The sequence below is a fragment of the Sturnus vulgaris genome, chromosome 21, assembly GCF_052056855.1.
Source record: "Sturnus vulgaris isolate bStuVul1 chromosome 21, bStuVul1.hap1, whole genome shotgun sequence".
Classification (NCBI taxonomy): domain Eukaryota; kingdom Metazoa; phylum Chordata; class Aves; order Passeriformes; family Sturnidae; genus Sturnus; species Sturnus vulgaris.
In genome coordinates, this window is record NC_142263.1 from 2494897 (window position 1) to 2515267 (window position 20371).

At 43.0% G+C, this 20371-nt stretch overlaps 3 protein-coding genes across 5 annotated transcripts in view; all 3 read right to left on the reverse strand.

Annotated features, from left to right (window-relative positions):
* BRIP1 (BRCA1 interacting DNA helicase 1) overlaps positions 1–145 on the reverse strand; it is a 48754-nt gene extending 48609 nt beyond the window's left edge. For both annotated transcript variants that reach the window (XM_014881185.2, XM_088176848.1), the window contains exon 1: positions 54–145. The gene's annotated coding sequence lies outside the window, so the exon portion shown is untranslated. The remainder of the gene's footprint in view (positions 1–53) is intronic.
* Positions 146–728: 583 nt separating this feature from the next.
* Positions 729–15495, reverse strand: INTS2 (integrator complex subunit 2). 2 transcript variants are annotated; one of them, XM_088177202.1, is made up of 24 exons: positions 15160–15495; positions 14561–14699; positions 13841–13943; positions 13554–13667; positions 13114–13244; positions 12854–13027; positions 12196–12386; positions 11494–11619; positions 10864–10935; positions 10648–10762; positions 9919–9987; positions 9627–9761; positions 9066–9242; positions 8721–8829; positions 7928–8032; positions 7319–7483; positions 6946–7147; positions 6311–6436; positions 5542–5731; positions 4357–4614; positions 3258–3365; positions 2545–2650; positions 2205–2381; positions 729–1996 (listed from the first exon to the last, which is right to left on the reverse strand). In XM_088177202.1, the coding sequence occupies exons 1-24, from the start codon at positions 15450–15452 to the stop codon at positions 1827–1829; spliced, it is 3555 nt and encodes a 1184-aa protein (XP_088033328.1). In that variant the 5' UTR covers positions 15453–15495; the 3' UTR covers positions 729–1826. The 2 variants fall into 2 exon arrangements, with proteins under 2 accessions (XP_088033328.1, XP_014736630.1); XM_014881144.2 differs by having other exon boundaries at positions 12196–12422.
* A 2425-nt stretch (positions 15496–17920) lies between these two features.
* Positions 17921–20371, reverse strand: part of MED13 (mediator complex subunit 13) — a 52326-nt gene continuing 49875 nt past the window's right edge. The window contains exon 30 of the mRNA XM_014881143.2: positions 17921–20111. Coding sequence (XP_014736629.2) covers positions 19979–20111 — 133 coding nt within the window. The 3' untranslated portion in view covers positions 17921–19978. The remainder of the gene's footprint in view (positions 20112–20371) is intronic.

Sequence of the window (20371 nt, forward strand, 5' to 3'; positions counted from 1 at the left end):
GGCAACGCTCAGGAAGCGATGGGGCGGCCCCAGCCCGGCCCACAGAGCGGCACCTGGGCGTTCTCTTCCTCTGTGTGCTCGGCGATGCGGAGGAGCCGGCAGCCGCTTCCCCGCGCCCCTCACGGCCCCGCAGCCGCGGCCCCTCAGCGCCCTCCGTCCTTCCCGCCTCCGCCCCAGCCAATCAGCTGACAGGAAAGGGCCGCGGGCAGCCAATCAGAAAAGCGCACACTGGGATGTGCCCGACTTTTACCTCTGCGCGCCGAGAGCCAATCACAGCGCGCCTCGTTGGCTTCCGGGTTGTACTGGTTGCTAGGTAACCGCGCTTTTGGCTCATACAGTTATTAGTGTTTGCCTTTACTATGAAGAATATATTTATTGTTATATTACCTTGTTTTTATATTTACTCTGTTTTATAATATTTTATAAGTATTGCATATTATTATTGGTATGATTACCATTATTGTTATTATCATATTATTATCATATTATCATCATATTATTATCATGTTATCTTCATCATCTTTGTTTTAAGCAGAGAGCACAGAAAATGCCATGGAAAAATGATTATTTTTTGAAGAGCCAGTGTCTTTTCACTACTGCCACACACAGCTCCTGGTCTTGTCAGGTGTCTGTGCCCCCAGGTGTTTCCCTCAGGTGAAATTTGGGATAAACATGGAAAACTTAAAAGCAAAACAGGCTTTGAACTTTGAATTTCAGTCATACTGCTGTTGTTGTTGGGTTTTTTTATTTAAATATCACTACAGCATATAAAATTACACTTGGAACCAAGGAGAAAAAATACATACATTTAGATTATTTACATAATTTACATAAAGATGACAAAAATACACTCGGTAGGCAGATGGTGAGAGGGGGTGTTACACAGGAATCCTGGAACACAAACCCACGGGGGTTTCCCACATTTCCACATGGGAATTCCATCCTTATACACAAAAGAACCAACTCCATGATGGAGCAGAAAGGATTTGGCCTTGGAATTGCTTTGGCATGGCTGAAACCTGTCCCTCCTCTCCTTATTCCTCTGCACAGTCATCCTCAGCATCCATTTCTTTTTTTAATCTTATCCTGATGACAGCTCAAGATACCTCTGCACTCATTTCTTCAAGTCTTTTTTACCTCTTTTTTTTTAAGTTAAAACACACAAAACTATCTGAGCTGTAGTCTTTAAAAATCCCATTTATATGGCTCATTTTTATTATCAATATTTTTTTTTAAGAAACTTTTAGACCAGTTTCGAACTCTCAGTGAAGGCTGGTTGATCTTTAAATTAAATTCCTGATCTCCTGAACTGAAGCTTTGACCAATGGTTTGACACACAAATAAATTTTCTAATTTTCTTAGAACTCAGCGTGATGGTGTAAGTTTTTGACACCATTTCAAGTACTCCTTGGAGTACTTTATTCCAGCTTGCTCTGGAACAGCAGCTCACTTACCTCAAGCAAAGCACTTCAATCTCCAATTTTTCTCACCCATCATTTTGCTGGTTGCCCAACAAAAAAAAAAAAAATTACCTCATTTTTCAGTGTTATAAAACCCTTCCAGGTGTGTTGCAGTATCACTTCAGGAGCTGAGCAAGCCTGAAAATCACTGTTTCCCTGGAAATTATTTACTGATCCCACCAGAAGTTTTCACTGAAAGCAACAAAATCCTGTTGAAGGGATTTTCTTCTCAGCCATGACTGAATTGAATGAATGAAAAAAAATGTGGACTGCTCCAGCTCCTCAGTCCACTTTCACAGCTTCTTCCAAATTTAGGCACCATAAAGAGAGGGAAAAGCTACAGGCCAACTTCCCCGGAGTTTTTTTCTAAATTCCACTGACACTCATGTTAATTATTTCGATGATGGTGTTTTCCACACACTGGCACAGCCGAACATCAGGGTCCAGGCTTGCAGTGTCCCTGGAACAGCTTTTGCTGGAGGAATCTTTACAGAGTCCTGAGAAATCGTGTGGCTTCTCCTTCAGCTGCTGGAGACCTAGGAAACGAAGCAGGGGAAGCAAAGTAAGAATTGAGAACTGTTATTTTCCAGCCATGACACAAATATGGATGCTATGAGATTGGCAAAGATGAGCCTGCACCATTCCATGCTCCACCACAGGTTATTTCCAGACACACCAGGACATTCCTGTCCCATTTCCCTTGCTCTGACCCCCCCGGGGAGCTCTCCAAGGCCCCTGACTTACGGGTGATGATGGGGTCGAAGTCTCGTGTCTGTGTAGCAACATCAGAGGCACAAACTTGTCCGATTTGGATCAGCAGGGACATGATGTCCTCGTACAGGGGAGGAAAAGCTTGGCAGAAGGACACCAGGCAAGGCAGGGTGGGCATGAAAAACGTGTAACGTTTGGACTGGGTCAGAACTGCCAAGGAGGAGCAAGTGGAGAAGTAAAAATAAATTATGATAAAATCCAATCAAGAACTTGGCTACTTTTACAACAGCAGTTAGACAGACAAAACTGCATTCAGCCTAGAGAAATGATCCTGGCTCCCAGAGCAGGGGGTTTGGGCTTGCTGGGCTGGTACCTGTGAGCAGGGTCCCCATCACATTGATGGCCAGACGAGCCACACTGAGGGATTTGGGCAGGGCATACTGGATACACAGGTAGGAGAGCAACTGGATGGCAAAGATCTGTCAAAATAGAAAAGCAAGGAAGTTACAGGATGTTTTACAACTTCTATCCAAAGCTCTTCACCACACTTAACAGCAAGGAAATATTCTCTGTTTTACTATGAAGGAAACTGAAGCCAAAGAAGCCTTAACAATAGTTTATGATAATTATTTTTCTGCTGGTATTAAGAAAAATAACCCCCACATATTTAACATTAATCAAAGTGTTTCAAAATCTCCCCCTGACTTTATTGCTCCAACATTAATGATGAACAATAAAGCAACACACAATGTGCAACACAACCCTTGCAGAAGATATTTAGGTCTGATGTATTCTTGTTTTAACTTTAGTTCATCAGCAGGAACTTAACACTAGAAAAGATTCAATAAGAGCAACTACAAAGTTGGTTTGATATAGAAACAGAGAATCTTTAGCCCAACAAATTCCAGTTGCCTTCAATGCCAGGCCTTTAATTTCAGGTAAAAGTTCTACAAATATTACCTGAATATCCCAGGCAAGTTAGAACAGGATGTTTTCAGTGCCTGTTTTATTCTCTCCCCTCAGCCAATATTTCATCAAGGTTAATAATACCCACAGGGATTCTCCAGCCAGGTGAGTGCACTGTACCTGTTTTTCCAGTTCAGGCTGGGCAATGAGCTCAGGAATGAAATCCAGACAGATGTGCATGGATGGGATCCCAGCCACTGTCAGTGCCAGAAGTTCACATGGATAACCCTGTGGGATGAAGAAAACAGATGTGTCAATGTGTCACAGGTGTGTTTTAAAAATTCTGCTTCAACTAAGACTTTAAATTACACCTGTGTTAATGCTTTGTTTCAAAATGAATATATTTATAACTCCCTTTGCTCAGAGTTTGCAGCAGGCCTGTAATGCCAAGGCTGGATACTAACCCAGGGTCTGAATCAGCTCTTTAGCCTCAATATTCAATGATTATTTGCATGGAAGCTCTCTCTCCACTCCCAAAAGGAAAGCAGACTGCAGTGACCTTTTCCTTCTGTGCCTTTCCTGTGTTCCAAATTTCATCATCAGCCCCAACTTGCCCATTTCACAACTGCCCCATAATGACTTTTTTATCACTTAATCAGTTCCAGGTCAAGGCAAATTAACTCCTTGTAAAGAGTCTGCCATCTGGCAAGGAGCAATTTAATATGCATTAAAAACACATTTATACTTTTTAAATTGCTGATCTCTCCCCTCTTTTTTTTTTTTTTTTGAAGGTGCTGAGCTGCTTTTGCAGGGCCAACCTTTGTCCTTCCACTCTAAAGAGATACACTGTGCCCTAACAACAAGGAAAGATAAGGAGATGTTTACATTTGAAGCCAAATTAGTTTTGAATAATGGCTATGTTAATTTAAAAACACAGCCAGAGAAAAGTAACCCACAGAAGATGTGGAACAAGTAATTACAAGATGATTAGGGCAGTTTCCCTTGGCCTAGATGGACAAAGTGAGAAGGGCAGAGGCACAAAGGAGGGGTTTAATGATGGTTTAACTCAGGCAGAGTTTGGGTGCTGCCTCCTCCCTACAACCAAGAGACCAAGCACTGAAATAAGGAGGAAATGTGAGCTCTACAAACTGGGGGAGACAAGAAGGAGAAAAGTGGATTGTCATCACTTCTGAGGAACACCCAGCAGCCCCTGAGCACTGCCCTTGGCTCTCTCCCACCCTGACAAAGCAGAGGAGAGCTCAGGCAGTGCAGAGCAGACCTGGAAATGCACGAGTTTGACGATGTTGGGGTCAGCAATGTACATCTGGTGCAGCAGGCAGCAGATGAGGCACTGCACCTCCCGCAGGTTACACAGCAAACTCTGCTCCTCCTCCTGCTCCTCCTCCTCTTCCTCAGCACCCTGCGGGCTCGGGGGGCTCTGCACATCCCTCAGGAATTCATGAGCACTGCTGCTCTGGCCCTTCTCTTCTTCTGTAGGCAAGCAGATCTCCAGAAGGATCTGCACAGCAGCACTGTCCTGGGGAGAAAACCACAGGAGATGTTTAAAAACCCCCAGTAAAATAAAATCAAATATAAAATAGGGACAATTTAAGAAATGAAAGGTTGTCACGTGATTAGGATTTCTACCTATAGGTTTTTTTAAGTACAAAATGAAAATTATTCAGCTCAAGAATCACAAATCCCGTAGAATATTTTTAAAAACTTCAACACTTTGTCTCAATCAAGATGCAAAGGAAAAATAGGCTAAATCTAACAAAATATCATAATCACAGATGAAAAGAGTAAATTCAGTGGAATCTCATATTGCTTCAAAATAAATTTCCACTAGAACCTTAAAGCATCCAGAGCAGACAAAATATGCACAGGGCTATGTAACTCACAGTATTCATCACCCTGCTCGTTTAAATATAAAACCTCATATTAACTCAAAAATCATATTATAATGGAAACTCCCTATGTGACATTTTTCCAGACAGAGGGATGAAGAGATGTCTGTGGAACAGGATTACTCAAGAATTTCCATAATGTCAAGCTAAGGAAGTGAACCATCCTTCAGCCTCCCACTTTCCAGTGCTGGCTGCTTGTCTGAAACATCTTTGAAATGATCAGACATGGCTCTGCCACTTTATTGATGTTTTACTGCTCCAAATCCAACCACAGGAACAGCCTCTGGATCACAGAAGCATCAAGGCAAAAAGGCTGCTGAGCAGCACCCTTCTGTTCTGACAGAACAACCACTATCAAAGCAGAGCATCAGCACAAAGCTTCAGACTAGAAAAAAGAAAATATTTAACCATCTGAATACAGAGAGTTTTCCATGGTTACAGAAGCTAGTAAAAAAAAGGAGTTTAAAAGACCTAATTTTTTTAATTTCCTGTTTCTGCATTTCTCTTTCTTCACTGTTTTTCCTCACATTGTGGAATATTCATTTCTTCCCCCTTACCTGAGCAGCAAGCAAAGCATTTTTTAACTCTTCCCTTGTAACTTCTGGGGCCTCTGGACCCATTGCATTATTTTGGGATGGCCTAATGTCCTGCTCTGCTGTTTCTTTCAGGTGAGCATTAAGGTAAGCTTTGGAAGCAAGAAGATATCCATTCAACATGTGCAAAATGATATCCATCAGAGGAGGACTCCTGAGATGGGAACAGTAAAACAAAGATATTTCATTAACATGAACAAACTAAAAGCATTCCCAAAGGCTGCAGCACCACAGCTCCTCCTCTGGCATCACTGACATCTGGAGGAACCAATTGCCAAGAACTGCAAAGACTCCCCTGGGAAATGAAGCAAACCTGCCCCTGTCACATCCATCAGCAGCACCCACTGGCAGAAACTGTTGTCCAAAAGGATGGAATAACCCACAGCCACAAGAGCTGAAGGATGTCACAGCTAAACCTCACCCACCACCACGTGGCAGCAGCCATTTCCAACACGCTGCAAAGTCTGGTTACCACAAATTCACCCACCCAAATCCAAAATGGATGAGCCATGTGCAAATCCCAAAGTTTCCAAAACACAGCTGGACAGGATGAAATGCTGGAACAGCAGGGCAAACTCCACAGTCCTCAGGCCAAGCTTAAAACAACACAGATTCAACTGCCAAGCTCCTGTGATCAGTCTGAAAAGATGTTCTGAAGTGAAGAAAGCTTTTAGAAGTTTTCTGTTGACACCTTTGTGTGAAGCATTCACTGAGCAGCAGCACAGACACTCACCTGTGAACTCTCTGATCACACCTCAGTACAATCAGGGGATCAATCATCAGATCATTCTGGGTGTATTTCTGCTGTCGAACTATTTTTGCTGAAGGCTGCAGGGCATTAACAGTCATCACCCACAACCTAAAACGAGAATATTTTAATGATTTTTTTTTAAATCGAAAATTTGTATAAGGGGTCCCTTATTTGGTCACTCAGCCATATTTTTCTAAGCCTATCAAGTAGCAAAAACCCCATTTGCAGCCCTTGAAGTCAACCAAGGTGCAGTTAATTTACATCCCTGGACTTCTAGCAGTTTTCACTGCAGAAGAGTATCCACTTCATAAAAAAAGGCATTTTCTGACCAAAGTGAGTTCCTGTTCCATCAATAATTCATCAATAACAATGGATACTATAAAACCATACTCCTGTATTTTAAGACTTCCTTTCCCCTGAGAACAAGTACCACCTTCTTTTTAAATGCAAAGTTTCAAAATGTCAACAAACTAAAACAAAGTGCAACTCCAACACATTCTATTCAGTCACAGCCTCCAATCTCCCAGATAAATGTGTTGTGTTATTATTTTTTAAAGAAAAAGTGGCCTCCCATCTATGTTCACCAAGAAACCAAGCAGTGTTTTGAGCCTTGATACCTTCTGGGCATGACAGTGTTCAGAACCATCCAGAGTTTATTGACAGCCTGCAGGATCCCCCGTGGGACTCCAGCTTCCAGCAAGAGATTCATGTTTGAGGTCAATACTTCTGCATAGGGGATCAATTCTCCAGCTGAGAGAAGGGTCAAATGTTCCAGGATCTGCATCAGCTGGGTGTGATTTCCAGGCAGCATGGAAAAGGCTGTAAAACAGAAACAACAAACAGAAACAACAGGATCTTGGTAAAACTGGGCTTCTGCCATTTGAAGCATTGAAGCATTTTGGCTACACGAATGCAGTATAATCACACACTTCCAAATCTACTATATTCCAATCAATTTGGGAAGAATTTACTTGGGATGAAGTTCTTTACCTTCTTGGAGCTGTTTGGGGGAGTGGTTCTTGGCCATGTTGGTGAGGAGCATCCTCCTGAGCAGGGCGTCGGTGCCGGTGATCTGCTCCTCGCAGATCCAGTCGTCCACGATGCACAAGTGGGGGTAGTTGGTGGCCAGGAGCCTCAGCAGGGCAGAGTGCAACCCTTGGGGACACCAGGGACAGTCACAGCTCAGATCTGAGCAGCTGCATCTGTCACCTGAACACATCTGTGCTTTTTATTTCAACCCCTGAACTGAATTGCTGCCCAGCAGCTCAGTGAGTTCACAGCCTCACACTCCAGCTCCAACAGAGAGGAAAAGTTACCCTTGGGAAAGTAACTCCTAAACTCAGCCTGGAATATTCAACATTCCCAGCTAATTCCTACCCTAAAACCTGTCCAAGGGAGGTAAGACCTACTCTAAAAGGAGCTGCTTTCCTGACACTTTCCCTGTGACTCTTCAAACACCTCTGCAATCTCAGTAGCTACTCCTGACATATTCTAAAAGCAAGAAAAAGGAAAGCAAGCCACGAAAAAAGCAACAGCCACTGAGCTGAGAACACTCAGCCTTCCTTTCCATGCACTTTAGACCTTCAGCCACGTTTTTACCTCCCAGTTCCTGCTGCAGCCCCTGTGCCTGTCGGATGAGGTACTTGATTGGAATCTGATCCATCAATGCTGAGGAGTAGGACTTGGGTTTTCTCTGCATTGCAGCTACAAGGGAACAGGACAAGAAACCACACATAGCAGTTACAGCTAATAACAGATATTTCCCCAGCTGGATCAATAAGGAAAATGTAAAGCACTTGTTTCTATATTAACCAGGCAAAATTGAGAAAATATCCAATAACTGTAATTGATTTTATAGCATTTCAGGCTTCTTTGAATAACACGAAGAAAAAAGACTGAAGAATGCTGGAAGTTTTGTACCTTAAAAAGGGCTGGTAAAAACACACACCAGATATAAATACTGAACTTTCACTGAAGTTTAATTTCACAACAGTCTTGCAGAACTGATTTAAAGTCCATATCAAAGGTAAAAATGGGATCATTAAGTATTACCAACTATAAAATTGTCAACTCAAAGAAAAGTGTGTGCAAGTTTGATGACACAGGAATAAATTAAGATCTCAAATAATTCTGAAGTCTTTGTTAATTGTTGTTGCATTCATTAGATGCTCTTGCAACTCAGCTTGGACCTCTTTTAATCTGCAAAACAAATTACTCCACTAGAGAGTTTCAGCAGAAACTTTATGTCCTGAATCTCTACAGCAATGTTTTATTTAATCCAAACTTCTTCCAAGTTTTATGCTGTGCTTAAACCTGACAGAAGCATCAATTTTTCTCCTCTTTGCACTCAATTTTTAGTTAATCTGTTCCCCCCTGGTGCTCTCACACTTACCCAGAATCTTTGTGTTGGCCAGCAGTGCCTCTTCATAGGACAGGACATAGTAGAGGACGAGCAGTTGTGTGGTGATGCTGAAGCGCTGCGTGGGACGAATATTTTCTCCCTGCACATAAAACCACACACAAAAGTCAGGCTGAATTCCTGATTCTTGGAAAGAAGAAAAATTTGGATTTACCCACAAATATGGTGAATATCTGAGTAAGAAGCTTCAGTTCAAAACACATGACTGTCACTGTAGCAGGAGGGAGTTTACAGGCAGTGAAAACAAAAAGTGAAGCAACACCAATACAAAATCCTGAACCACATCCACATAAAGAAAGATCCAAACAAGATGATTACCCCAGAGAGTCCTTGGAAAACATTGAGGATCTCCTGTTCTGTGACAGGCTGGTTGGTGGCCTCTGGGTTGGATTTAGATGCAGGGGTGAGGATGGAGTTAATGTAGACATCAATGAGGGGAAGCAGCTGGGGGTGCAGAGGGGTGGTGGTTTCACAGAGCTGCCGATAGATCCAGTCCTGCAAGAGAACAGCCCATGACACCAGCAGCTGCCAGTCTGCTCTGTCCCCTTTAATAAATGACACTTTGACTTTGGAAAGTTTAACATCAGCTCTCAATTGGTCATAAACTCTGTATCCTGAACTTGTCCTGGCTGAAAAATCATTCTGACTACAATTAAGCACAGACAGGGGAGAGACATTTATTATTTTTAACTTCATTAAGCTGTGATCTCTGGATTGCAGAGCTAAAAGTGGGCACCCCAACTTAAAACACAGTTCATTCCTAAATTACATGGCAGGAAGCTACAAGATTCATCAAGAATTCTGCTTCTGTAAGTCAACCAGCCTGCAAAACCTCATCAGCATGCAGAATTATGAACAGAAATAAAACAAAGGTGGTACCTTAATGGATACTTTGTGCTTGGTGAAGGAACGACTCTTGAGGAGCTGGTAAATGCAGTGAATGGGTAAAAAGCCAGTGATGTTGGCACTGAGGTTGCCTGTCACAGGCACACGGACAGCATGGGCTGTGACCACCTGCAGGGAAGAGACAACACACAGCAAAACACCCCTTAGCACAAGGCACAAGGTGTCAAGGTGACACAGCCACAGCCCTGATGGCATCTCCTTATTTTCAGGGAATACCCCAAAAGGGAAAGGAAGGAGGGGAAAAAAATCCCTAGGTTGGAAATACCTGTTCAGTGAAAATCTCCTGTGTGAAGATTGTCTTCATTCTGCTGAGTGAGCTGGGCTTAATAACAATCTGAAATTCAGGAGAAAGTACTTAGAATGGCAAGTTCTATCTATCTTATAACTAAAGACTGCAAATTTCTTTTATAAACTGTTATATTTTAGCCTTTTAAGACTTGTCTGTTTTCCTGGTATCCTAGTCAATTCACATCTGTATCAAATGTCAAACAGAAATATTTTCCAAGCCACAAGTTCATCATCCCATGTCTCCCTTGTCCTGAAAGCTCCCTCCCCAGTTTTTATATCTGGTGAGGCATTGTTTCACTGTTTCAGTGAATTGTTGGCAAATCTCCTTTAGCAATTTACTGAAATTAATTTTTACATATATAGATATTTGTTTTAACTATTTAAAACACAAACTTTACAGCTCCATTTGGAAACTACTTCAGTTAGTCTTCTACAAAGTTCATTTCTTGGAAATAATGATTTTGACAGGGTAGCACTTTTTGAAGATACTTTTACCATCACATTCCTCTGTATCAAGAGCTATGCACATTTTCATGTTCTTCCAGAGGAATTATTACTCATTTTTCAGGTTATATTTACTTTAGGTATATTAGCAAAACTAAAGTTCTTTATAGCAAAAGTAAAGTAAACACCAAAGTACCAAAACTCAGTAAAAAAGCTGATTTTAACAGACAAATGTACAGGCTAGAAATAGTTTAGGATTTACCTTCATCCCCAAGGTGGAGCAGACCAAATCAATGATGGCACTGAGCTGGTTGCTGTGGAAATACATGGCTACCAAGAGCAGCATCTCTCCAAAGGAAGCAGACACACCAGAAATGCTGATGATAACAAAGAGGAAGAAACACAGGACGTAAGTAAATAGGACATTAATAAATGTGAGATTACTGGAACCACTAAAAGAAATCCAGCCTGCTCTCACCTTTCAAAGTAGGCTTCTTCCTTTATCATCCAACTGAGCCACATCACCATGAGTTGCTCCTGTTCTGGGGTGCTGCACAAAGAAAATCCAGATTAGATCCTTTTCCCAGAAAACCAGTGCTAGCTTTACTAACACTTGCAGAAAAACCAGTATTTGAGGAATCTTACATCAGGATCCTTTTTGCCACTTTACTTTTACTTTTTGCCACTTTTACTTTAGCATCCAACTGCAGATAAGCAGTGATATTTGGCACAAAGGTCACTCCAACTGTCAGGCAACTTCCTTTTTGGAATGCATCCAACTGAAAGCTACACCCCTGAATTATCTGCACTGCTTCTCTCCAAGGAATTTAACCATGGAAAAGTGAATTAGTTAGGCCTACTTCAGTCTTGAAAAAAACACTCACACTAAGTTCATGTTAATGCTCACTTCTCAAAAGAATTGCTAGAAAACAAGAATGAAATATCCATCACTCACCACAGAGCGAGACAAATCCCTTCCACCAACATACAGAGATTTTATAAAGAAATAGGGTTAAAAAAAAAAAACCTGTGCAGCTCTGGGAAGGACACTGCCTTAATGGTGCTAAAGCAGTGAGATGTTGCAAAGCTCCTCCTGCACTGAGAGTACCTGACCAGAGTGGAGAAGGCCAGCAGCATGCAGAAGGACAGCGACACGAAGCGGACGCCGGCCGGGGTGGCGGGAGGGCGGCTCGTCATCAGCTGCAGGAGCTGCTCAGCTTCCTCATCCGTGGGCCTGAGCAGGACACACAACAAAACAAAGCTGGGGATTTAACAGGCAAGATATTTGCAGTCTCTCGTAATGGCTAAAGGTTGAATTTTCCCTGTTATTCAATCTATCAAGGTGGTAATTTGCTCTGAACTTAAAGGCACAAAAATCTCTGTTAAGAGACAACAGTGAGAAAACTTCTCCAGGATATCATCTTGCCTATAAGTACAAACTACTTAAATTAAAACTCACTACTTAAATTAAAACTAACTACTTAAATTAAAGCTAACAATGCATAAAGATGCTACATTAGCATTCTCTAAAAAGAGAAAGCAAAGGAACAGAAATTCAAAATCCAATCAATGTATGTTGGTAGAAGAGAAAATAGCTGATAACTCTACACACTGCTCCAACCACGTGGGTTTAGAGTTCTCTTAACAAGTCTGCAGAAGTGATTTTGCAGCACCACAGGACTGAAATTGCTGAGTCCTGCCACAAATTTTGAGGACACAGTGGCATTAAGACAGAAGTGCCCAAAGCCATCACCCTCTGCTGAAATGGGCAGCCATGAAGAAAACCCCAGAGGATGAGAAGGCTCCTTACTTGAGGCCAGCAATGCCCATGAGGGCGCAGTAGAGGCGCAGCAAGGCGCTGGCCTTCACCACGTGCTCCTCCTTGAGCCCTGAGTACACGGACACGTTGGGCTCCGTGTCGGCGTCGGCCTCCTCCACGATGTGGGTGCTGCGCACCGTGGGCAGGATCCCCATCAGCTCCAGCAGCAGCTGCCTCCTCATCTGCCACAGCACAGAGCTGATGTTATCTCTTTTTCTCTGTGTGAGGATGAGAACAACGTCAAATTCAGCCCATTGAACAATGTATTATATAAGAGTTTCCGTAGTCAAAGGAAGAGGGTTATTTTTTTAAAATTCAGTTTTCAGTTTCAAGCTTTAACTAAGTCACCTAAGCAAGTCAAGATGCATCTTCCCACTGTGAACACTGAGGATGAACATATTTATCAGGTAAATATTACAAACACATAATTCCCTGGTTTCTATGCCAGGGGAACAACCAAATAGCTGCTGCCTTCAGAGACATTATATATAGACCTGAGAGCTCTATAAGAGGTTGCCTTGTAAAGGTTCCTCAAGAAATGCAACAGGATTTATGTGCATTCACATAAATCTGCAGCACACGTCCAGAAGAGTTACAGCAAGCTAGAAGAATATTTCCTCAAAAGCAGAATACTCAAAGACTTTCCTACCTGTTGACCATTTCGGATGAAAGTTCCAAACCACGTCCGAACCTTTGCATTTGTTCCAAGCAGCAAACCACTCACAAAGCACACCAGGTCACTCACTCCATCATCTGAGGACTCGTTCTTGGTGTGATCCAAGGTCAAAGCCACACCAAGACCCGGCAGGTGACATTCTTCCACCTGGATAAAACACTGAGGCTCAGATATCTTTGTAGCGTCTGAAGCTTTAGGAAGGTTCTTGGTGATGATTATCACGCCAGACTCACCACCATGCCCCGGACCCTCAGGGCTTGGGAAGGGTTCATCTTGCACAGGTGCCGAAGAGCTTCGGTTCTGCGCCGGCCCCCGACGCTCTCCTCATCCTGCCGCTCTCCGTTCTTAATCAAACCTCTGCACACTAAAGATCCGACAGCAGCTCTGAGCACACCCTCCCCAAAGAAATCAGCATGGCTCAGTGGAAGGGATGAGAACTGTTAGCAGGGATAGGGGAGGTTCTCAGCCCCAGCCATTCCCTGCCCAATCGGCCTTTGTGACAGATGAAAAGCTGTGACACACACAGCGAGCCCAGGCCTGCAGTCATGCTGCAAAAAATGGGAATCAACACGCCCAGGTGGCAGCAGCAACAGTTCAAACCTCGTGGTTTAGCCCAGAATTTACCACACTGCTAGAAATAATTTCAAAAGCTGGAGAAGAAGCTGTAACTCACCCTCGTTGAAGCTGTCAGGGACATTGGCCACCAGAAGGCAAAGGAACCAGGCTCCGTTCTTAACGTGCAGCAGAGCTTCGGCCACATCCACTATTGGCAACAGCGATGGCAGCTCTGCATGGAAAGAGGGTGTTCAAAGTCACAGTGTTTCACTGGGAAATAAAAACCCTGCTCCCCAGAGCTGCACAGCTTAGATTAGCCTCACATCTATCATAACAGCTCCCAAAGTTGTTTTGTTACGTTTGGGAAAGGTCAGAAAACACCATAAATACAGAACCACCACACACCTGCTTGCAAAATGCAGAGAACATCTGCTGCCTCCTCCAGGTAAACAGGACTCTCAAAGAGCTCAGAAGATTTGAGGAAAAACTCACCATTTGATTCTGACACCTGCAACACAACATTTATCATAGCAAACAGGTTTTATCAAGCAATTTGTCTAAATCTACTTTAATTCAGCATGTTTAATAGATTAAAAACTGCCAAAAACATAAAGCTATCAACACAGAACAAGCAGGAAAAGTTTGCAGAATAAGAAATATTTACTACTGGAAATACTTCAACACAGATGGTATCATTGCTTCTTTTCAGAAGAAAAATCGCCCACTGACATTCTAAGTTTACATAAGGAAAATAAAAGGTTTGGTGAGCAAGGAAGTGAGTGAAGAGAAATATGATGGCTAATACCACACTGCAACAGGGGCAAAGAATGGGATGGAGAAAAGTTATCAATAATTTCCAGATTATCTCTGCACTGACAGATCACCAAATAACGTTATGTTTGAGTACAGGATATTATAAAGTCTCTATAACATCAGCAAAGATTTTCTTTAGGAAGTCACAAACAGTTTAAGCACAAGCCAGTGTTCAATCTAAGATTTTGAATCTTGATAAAGCAGGTAAGGACTGGAATAGAGTGCTCACACCACCAGCAGCACCAGAAACACAACCAGCCAGACCAGAGAGCAACCTAAAACCCAAAAATCTCCACCTCTGGGGAAATTCACCTTGTTCATAATGGCCAGCAACTCGCTGAGCACCAGCCGGAGCCGCCGAGGAGAGTCACTGTGCTCAAACTCCAGCGTCAGCCCGTGCTGCAGCTGTGACACCAAGATGCTTTCTCCACTGCCACCTCCCAGCTTGTGCCTGGCACACAGTTCAAAACAACAAGTGTTAAACGTTTCTGCAAAGACAGAAATGCTTCCGGTTAAAGGAAGGCAGCACTTCTCTAGGGATCTCTTCTGCCACACATCTGCAAACACTGCTGTAATTGCAGGGCAAGGAAGCTAATTTAGTACATTATCAAAATTTCAAGTGCTTCTATTCCCCAGCAGCACAAACAGTCAGGAAAGCGCATCCACCTGAGCCGTCCCTTCATCCCACAGATCCATCCCAGCCCTTCCCTGCCGGGGCAGCTCTCCCAGCGCATCCCACACGGCGGGGAAACAGATCCGCAGGACACTCAAACACACCCCGGGGCCCTCCTAGCAGGTGATCATGGGACACGAACGGCCGGGCCCGTCCGGCGCTTAAACAGCTGCAACAACTGGAACAGCTGGAAAAACCACACAGCGCTTCCGCCACAGATCCCCGCTGTCTGCGTTACCGGAGCTGCTGCTCCTTGCTGGCGTCCTGCTCCAACGCGTGGAAATCCACGGAAAGCAGCGCCACGATGGAATTGACCGCCTCGACCCCCGAGAGGAGCCGCAGGATCAGCTTCTTGTCCTGCGCCCAGCTCTGGCTCTGGTCGGCGGGCGCGCACAGCGCCATGCGCACGAGGCACGGCAGCAGCAGCCGCAGCTCGGGGTCGCTGAGCGCGGCCAGGCGCACCACGTCCACCTTCTGCATCGCCTCGAAGGCGTACGGGCTGACGAACTGCAGCGCCGAGCACTCGGACATGGCGGCAGCACAGGAGCCCTCACGGCCCCGCGCCCACCCGCCGCCACTACCGGGGGAAACGGGAAGTGACGTCACGGAGGGAGGGGCCGAGGGGCGGGAAAGGCTGAGGGGCAGAAAGGGAGAGGCGGGAAAAGCTGAGGGGCACCGCCCTCCCCGCCCCCTCAATAAACCCACACCACAGTCAAGGCTTCATGAATAATTTATTTCATTTGAATTTTTTTGTTTTTTTAAAAAGTATAAACCTTTTTTCTTTTTTCTTCATTTCCTCGATCACAATTTGTACAACTCAGTGTTTACGGCATTCGGCAGAAATAGTGTTTGTTCCTTAAATCTCTTTTATTGTTTCTGTGTTTTGTCACGATAAATACGATGGTGACTCGGCCGAGGGCACATGGCGGCGGCTGCGTAAGGCTCCCTGGCACATCCAGCCGTGCCAGAGGGGTGTGGGAGCGGCTCCCTGGCCTGTCCAGCCAGGCCAGAGCAGTGTTGGAGCAGCTCCATAGCGTGTCCAGCTGAGGTGTTGGAACGGCTGCCTGGTGTATCCACAGGAGGTGTTGGAATGGCTGCCCTGTGTCCCCAGCTGTGCCAGAGGGAGTTGGAGCAGCTCCATGCTGTGTTCAGCCGTGCTGGAGGGAGTTGGAGCAGCTCCATTCTGTGCCCAGCCGTGCCAGAGGGGCATTGGAAGAGCTCCGTGCTGTGTTCAGCCATGTCAGAGGGAGTTGGAGCAGCTCCATAGTGTGCCCAGCCGTGCCAGAGGGAGTTGGAGCAGCTCCATGGTGTGCCCAGCCGTGCCAGAGGGGTGTTGGAGCAGCTCCATGGTGTGCCCAGCCGTGCCAGAGGAAGTTGGAGCAGCTCCATGGTGTGCAGTGCCATGTCACCAGGCCACAGGCTGCAGCATCCCAAGCCAGCACTCAGCAAGGTCCTCATGTCCAGTTGACTCAGAAAAACCTAAAGCTCGATGAGTAGCATCCTGAAAAAGTGACCCTGAGGATTGTGGTAGGTCCCAAATCCAGTTTTACTGTAAATTAAGTTTTACTCCACTGAAAATAAAAAGTACACCCACAAATAATAATTAAAAAAAACCCCTTAAGTACGAAGCATAGTCCTGGGCCCTTTACTTAAAAAAAAAATAAAATAAAATAATAAAACAAACAAAACCACCTTCCCCAGCTGGAGGTTGTGAGACAGTAACGTTGTACAATGTCACCCCATGAATGACTTTTCCAAAGAAACCCAGATGAAAACAAGGTTGATGCAGCATTACTATCCCAACTGGCTGATATGTAGTGCCATACTGTCGTGCAGCAAATTATATGGTGCAATAGCATTTTTTTCAAAACGTTTTACTCTTATTCTTGAAAGCTTTAAAATAATGCAACATAATATTTGATATTACAGTATTAACAAATAGTGCTTGATTAAAGACATCAGCAAGTCTTCATAGCAACACACAAAATTAAATTTACCATCAGAGGTAAATATAGAAATACAATAATCTGCGCCATAACTGACAGCTAAGTAAGAACATAGCTGAGGATTTAAATATAAATCCATTTATCTTTAATTATTTCAGAGAATGTTAGAAAGACCTAAATGTTACAGCTACTTTTCAAATGTGAGGGTTGTTACAAGTACAGCTGGTGGCCTTGCTGCTGGTCTTAGCAACAGGGTCTTCAGTAACCTAATTCAAAAGTAGTGAGTCAAAGGTGACTAAAAGGCTTAAATGCAGAAATATCTGGGTTAAAATATGTCTTCTTAATAGGAACGGAAGAATCTCTGCTTCTTCTTTCACTGGAAGAGATAAACCTCCACAGCTACTTAAAGCACTGACAGGAACAACATTTTCTTGCAAGGCCATTTTGAAAAGCTGCAGCTGAAATTTTCAACTGTTTAAGCTTGTACTTGCTAAACAACCTCGAGTTATTGGATTGTGACAATTTTATTTATAAACCAGCTATTATGTGCACTTAAAATAGTTAAATGACAGTAGCTAACAAAAAAAGTATGCCCAATATAGTAGTTGGCTCCGTGGTGCTGGCAGGTTTGATATGCACATTGCTGGCTGTGACTATCACTCCAGAAATGGCCCTTTTAATCTTTTATAGTGGTTATAATATTATATTTTACTTTAATTGCATTTGATGGGGGGGAGGAGTGGGATACTGGCAGCTTTCACAGGAGGAGTTTCACAGGGAAGGCTGGTCCAGGTAACAGAACACAGTTACACCAACGTTCAGGCAGCTGATTCACTTACCTTTAGGAAAACAAGTCAGATTGAACACTAAACAAAGCCACACCAAAACCCAGCCCTTGGAACTTGGTTAACTGAGCCAGGGTTAGAAATGACCACTTAGCAACAAAGCTCAAAAAAAAAAAAAACAAAAAAAAAAGAACATACACTTGGAAAATTCCAGTTTTAGGAGCACTTCTCCACTTCAAAAATGCCAACCAAATGAAAAAAAACCTTCTGTAAGACAATAATGTGCCGTTTAATCTGCGGTGCATTACCGAGATAAAGTCATGGACAGACCCAGTTTTTAACTCTATTTATCAAAATATGCTAACTTCTGATTGCACTCATGTTGTTCTGAAGAAATGACTGAAAATTCTCATCACCAATTGTACAACTTCTTTATACAAAACCAAAAAAAGTTGCTAATATTGTATGTACACGATTCAGTGAGACTTCATACGAAAAAAAAAAATCACCTCAGGCAGGTCTTTTGCATTTACGAAACGAGATTTTCATGAACACAGTAAGTTTGGTAAATGCAAGCAAATTCTTCCTTGAAGAGGGTTAACAGCAGAAAAGCACAAATGGATCTTGAAACTTGCTCCTTTACAGGTTTAAACCAGCGAGACAGACAATATTAAGACCCAGGACTTGGGTTATGGTGACAGGCTCCCAGGAGCACTGCAGGAGTTCAGTTTTTCATCTGGCAGTCAGATAAGGAACCCAGAAAAAGCATCTGCAGCTGCTCTTCAGCACCCGTAGGGGCTATTTTAGAACAGCACCAGACATTTGGCATGTGCTAGGAAAAAGGAAGGAAACTACTGAGAAAAAATGATGACTGTAGATAGAGGGAGACGTTTAGGAAAGCCTTGTGGTTTGTCAGTCCCTTCCTTGGGGAGGGCAAAGCCTCCTTGGCACATGCCCCAGCCAGAGCCTGAAAATGGGATATGGGGAAGGCCATGCACTGATATTTGGGACCTTCACCACAGTGCCAAAAATACATGGAAAAGGAAAATGTTCAGGGTTTCGTGCTGTTTGTTTTTGTTTTTTTTTTCACTAGTGGAAGAAAATCTGAATACCAGAATTCACTGAGAATCTATTTACACCACATTTTAGTTAAACACACACCAATCTTAAAGTCAAGATTGACTATTTTTGCATTTGTAAAATGGCTAGAGCTGGGCTAAATTTCAGCCTGGCAGGAGACTTTGGATAAGGTCAGAGTTTTCTGTGTGTTCCTCATTTTATCACAAAAATGGAAGCAAACAATGCAGTGAGCACAGTGCCAAGAATATCCAGGGAGCAACAATGCACAAGAGAGATTCTTGTGATATTAAAACTTGTGTCCTGGAAGTGGATCTGAGAATCTAGCCACAGCCCTGAACCATAACACAAACTTCAATTGAAGAGTTTATTCATGTTATTCTCACTACAAGTTAAACCACCTACAATATCACTTATATATTGCCATTGTTACTCTGTAAAGGTGTGATATAAAATGCTGTAAGACCCGGTACCTTTTCAATTTATATAAACACAGTGAACTTCATTACTGTACATGTACTCTGCAACTACAGCTTAGCTGTAAATCCCCCACACACAATGGTATGGACATTAACCCCTCTATCCCCATTAAACTGTACATCAAGACAATACAAATTTACTGTCCCCACCCACCCCTTACAAAAAAATAATACTCTAAAAGCAACCTACTGCAACTTTTAATTAAGACGATTACATATATTTTAGACCAATTGCTTTAAAGCAAGAAGGCAGTATAAACCTTCTAGGAAAATTTTTATAAAAGAGGTTAAGAAATATAAGACAATTTATACATTTAAAAACTTACAATAAATAAGAGATGCAGGCATTTTTGAATACTAAGTACTATAATCCAATACAAGAACATCTTGATGTTCTGAAGCCATAGGTTGAAACTTAATTGTTCCTCATGTTTCTTCTCATCTCCATGCTTTTAAAATTCATTAACCATGACTGGGTACTATGGCTCATTACTCTTCACAAATACTGTGGCTGGGGAAAAATGGTTAATTTTGCTACTAAAAATGTTATAATACACTTTCTGATCATCATTCTGAAGCGTCCCCCATAGTCAGTGACTCGAAGACAGCAGGGCTGATGGGTGCCCCTCTCACAAGTCAAAACAATATTTGCTGGAAGTAACAAGATTCATACCCCATCACAAACAACTTGCACTGAGAAGAATTATAACTTAGTCCTGCAGTGAAATATCCCTTTTCCTCATTTTTGTCTTGCAAAATTCAGATGAAGATCACAGCATATTCATGATAAAGTTATACAACTGATTCAGCACCACAAAATGAATTGGGAGACATGACCGTCTGTCCTGGGTTGCAGGATCACAGGTTAGCCAGGAGAGTGCATTGTACTGTTCCAGAACAAACCTGAAAAACAAAAACAGCCTTCTGTCAGGCCAACACATTTTCTCACCAGGATTTTACAGCCCTGATTTACAAGAATCCAGCTTCTTTGGCATCAAAAACATAAAATAGGTTTGCCAACATTCAGAAATAACATGTCTTCCAAATTATCACAGCAGTTCAGAGCTAAGCTTGCTTTTGGTGGAAAACTCTCATTGTAATTGTCTATTCTTAATTCATACCAAGAGGTTCACATAAAAAAAAATACAGATAAAGAAAAATAA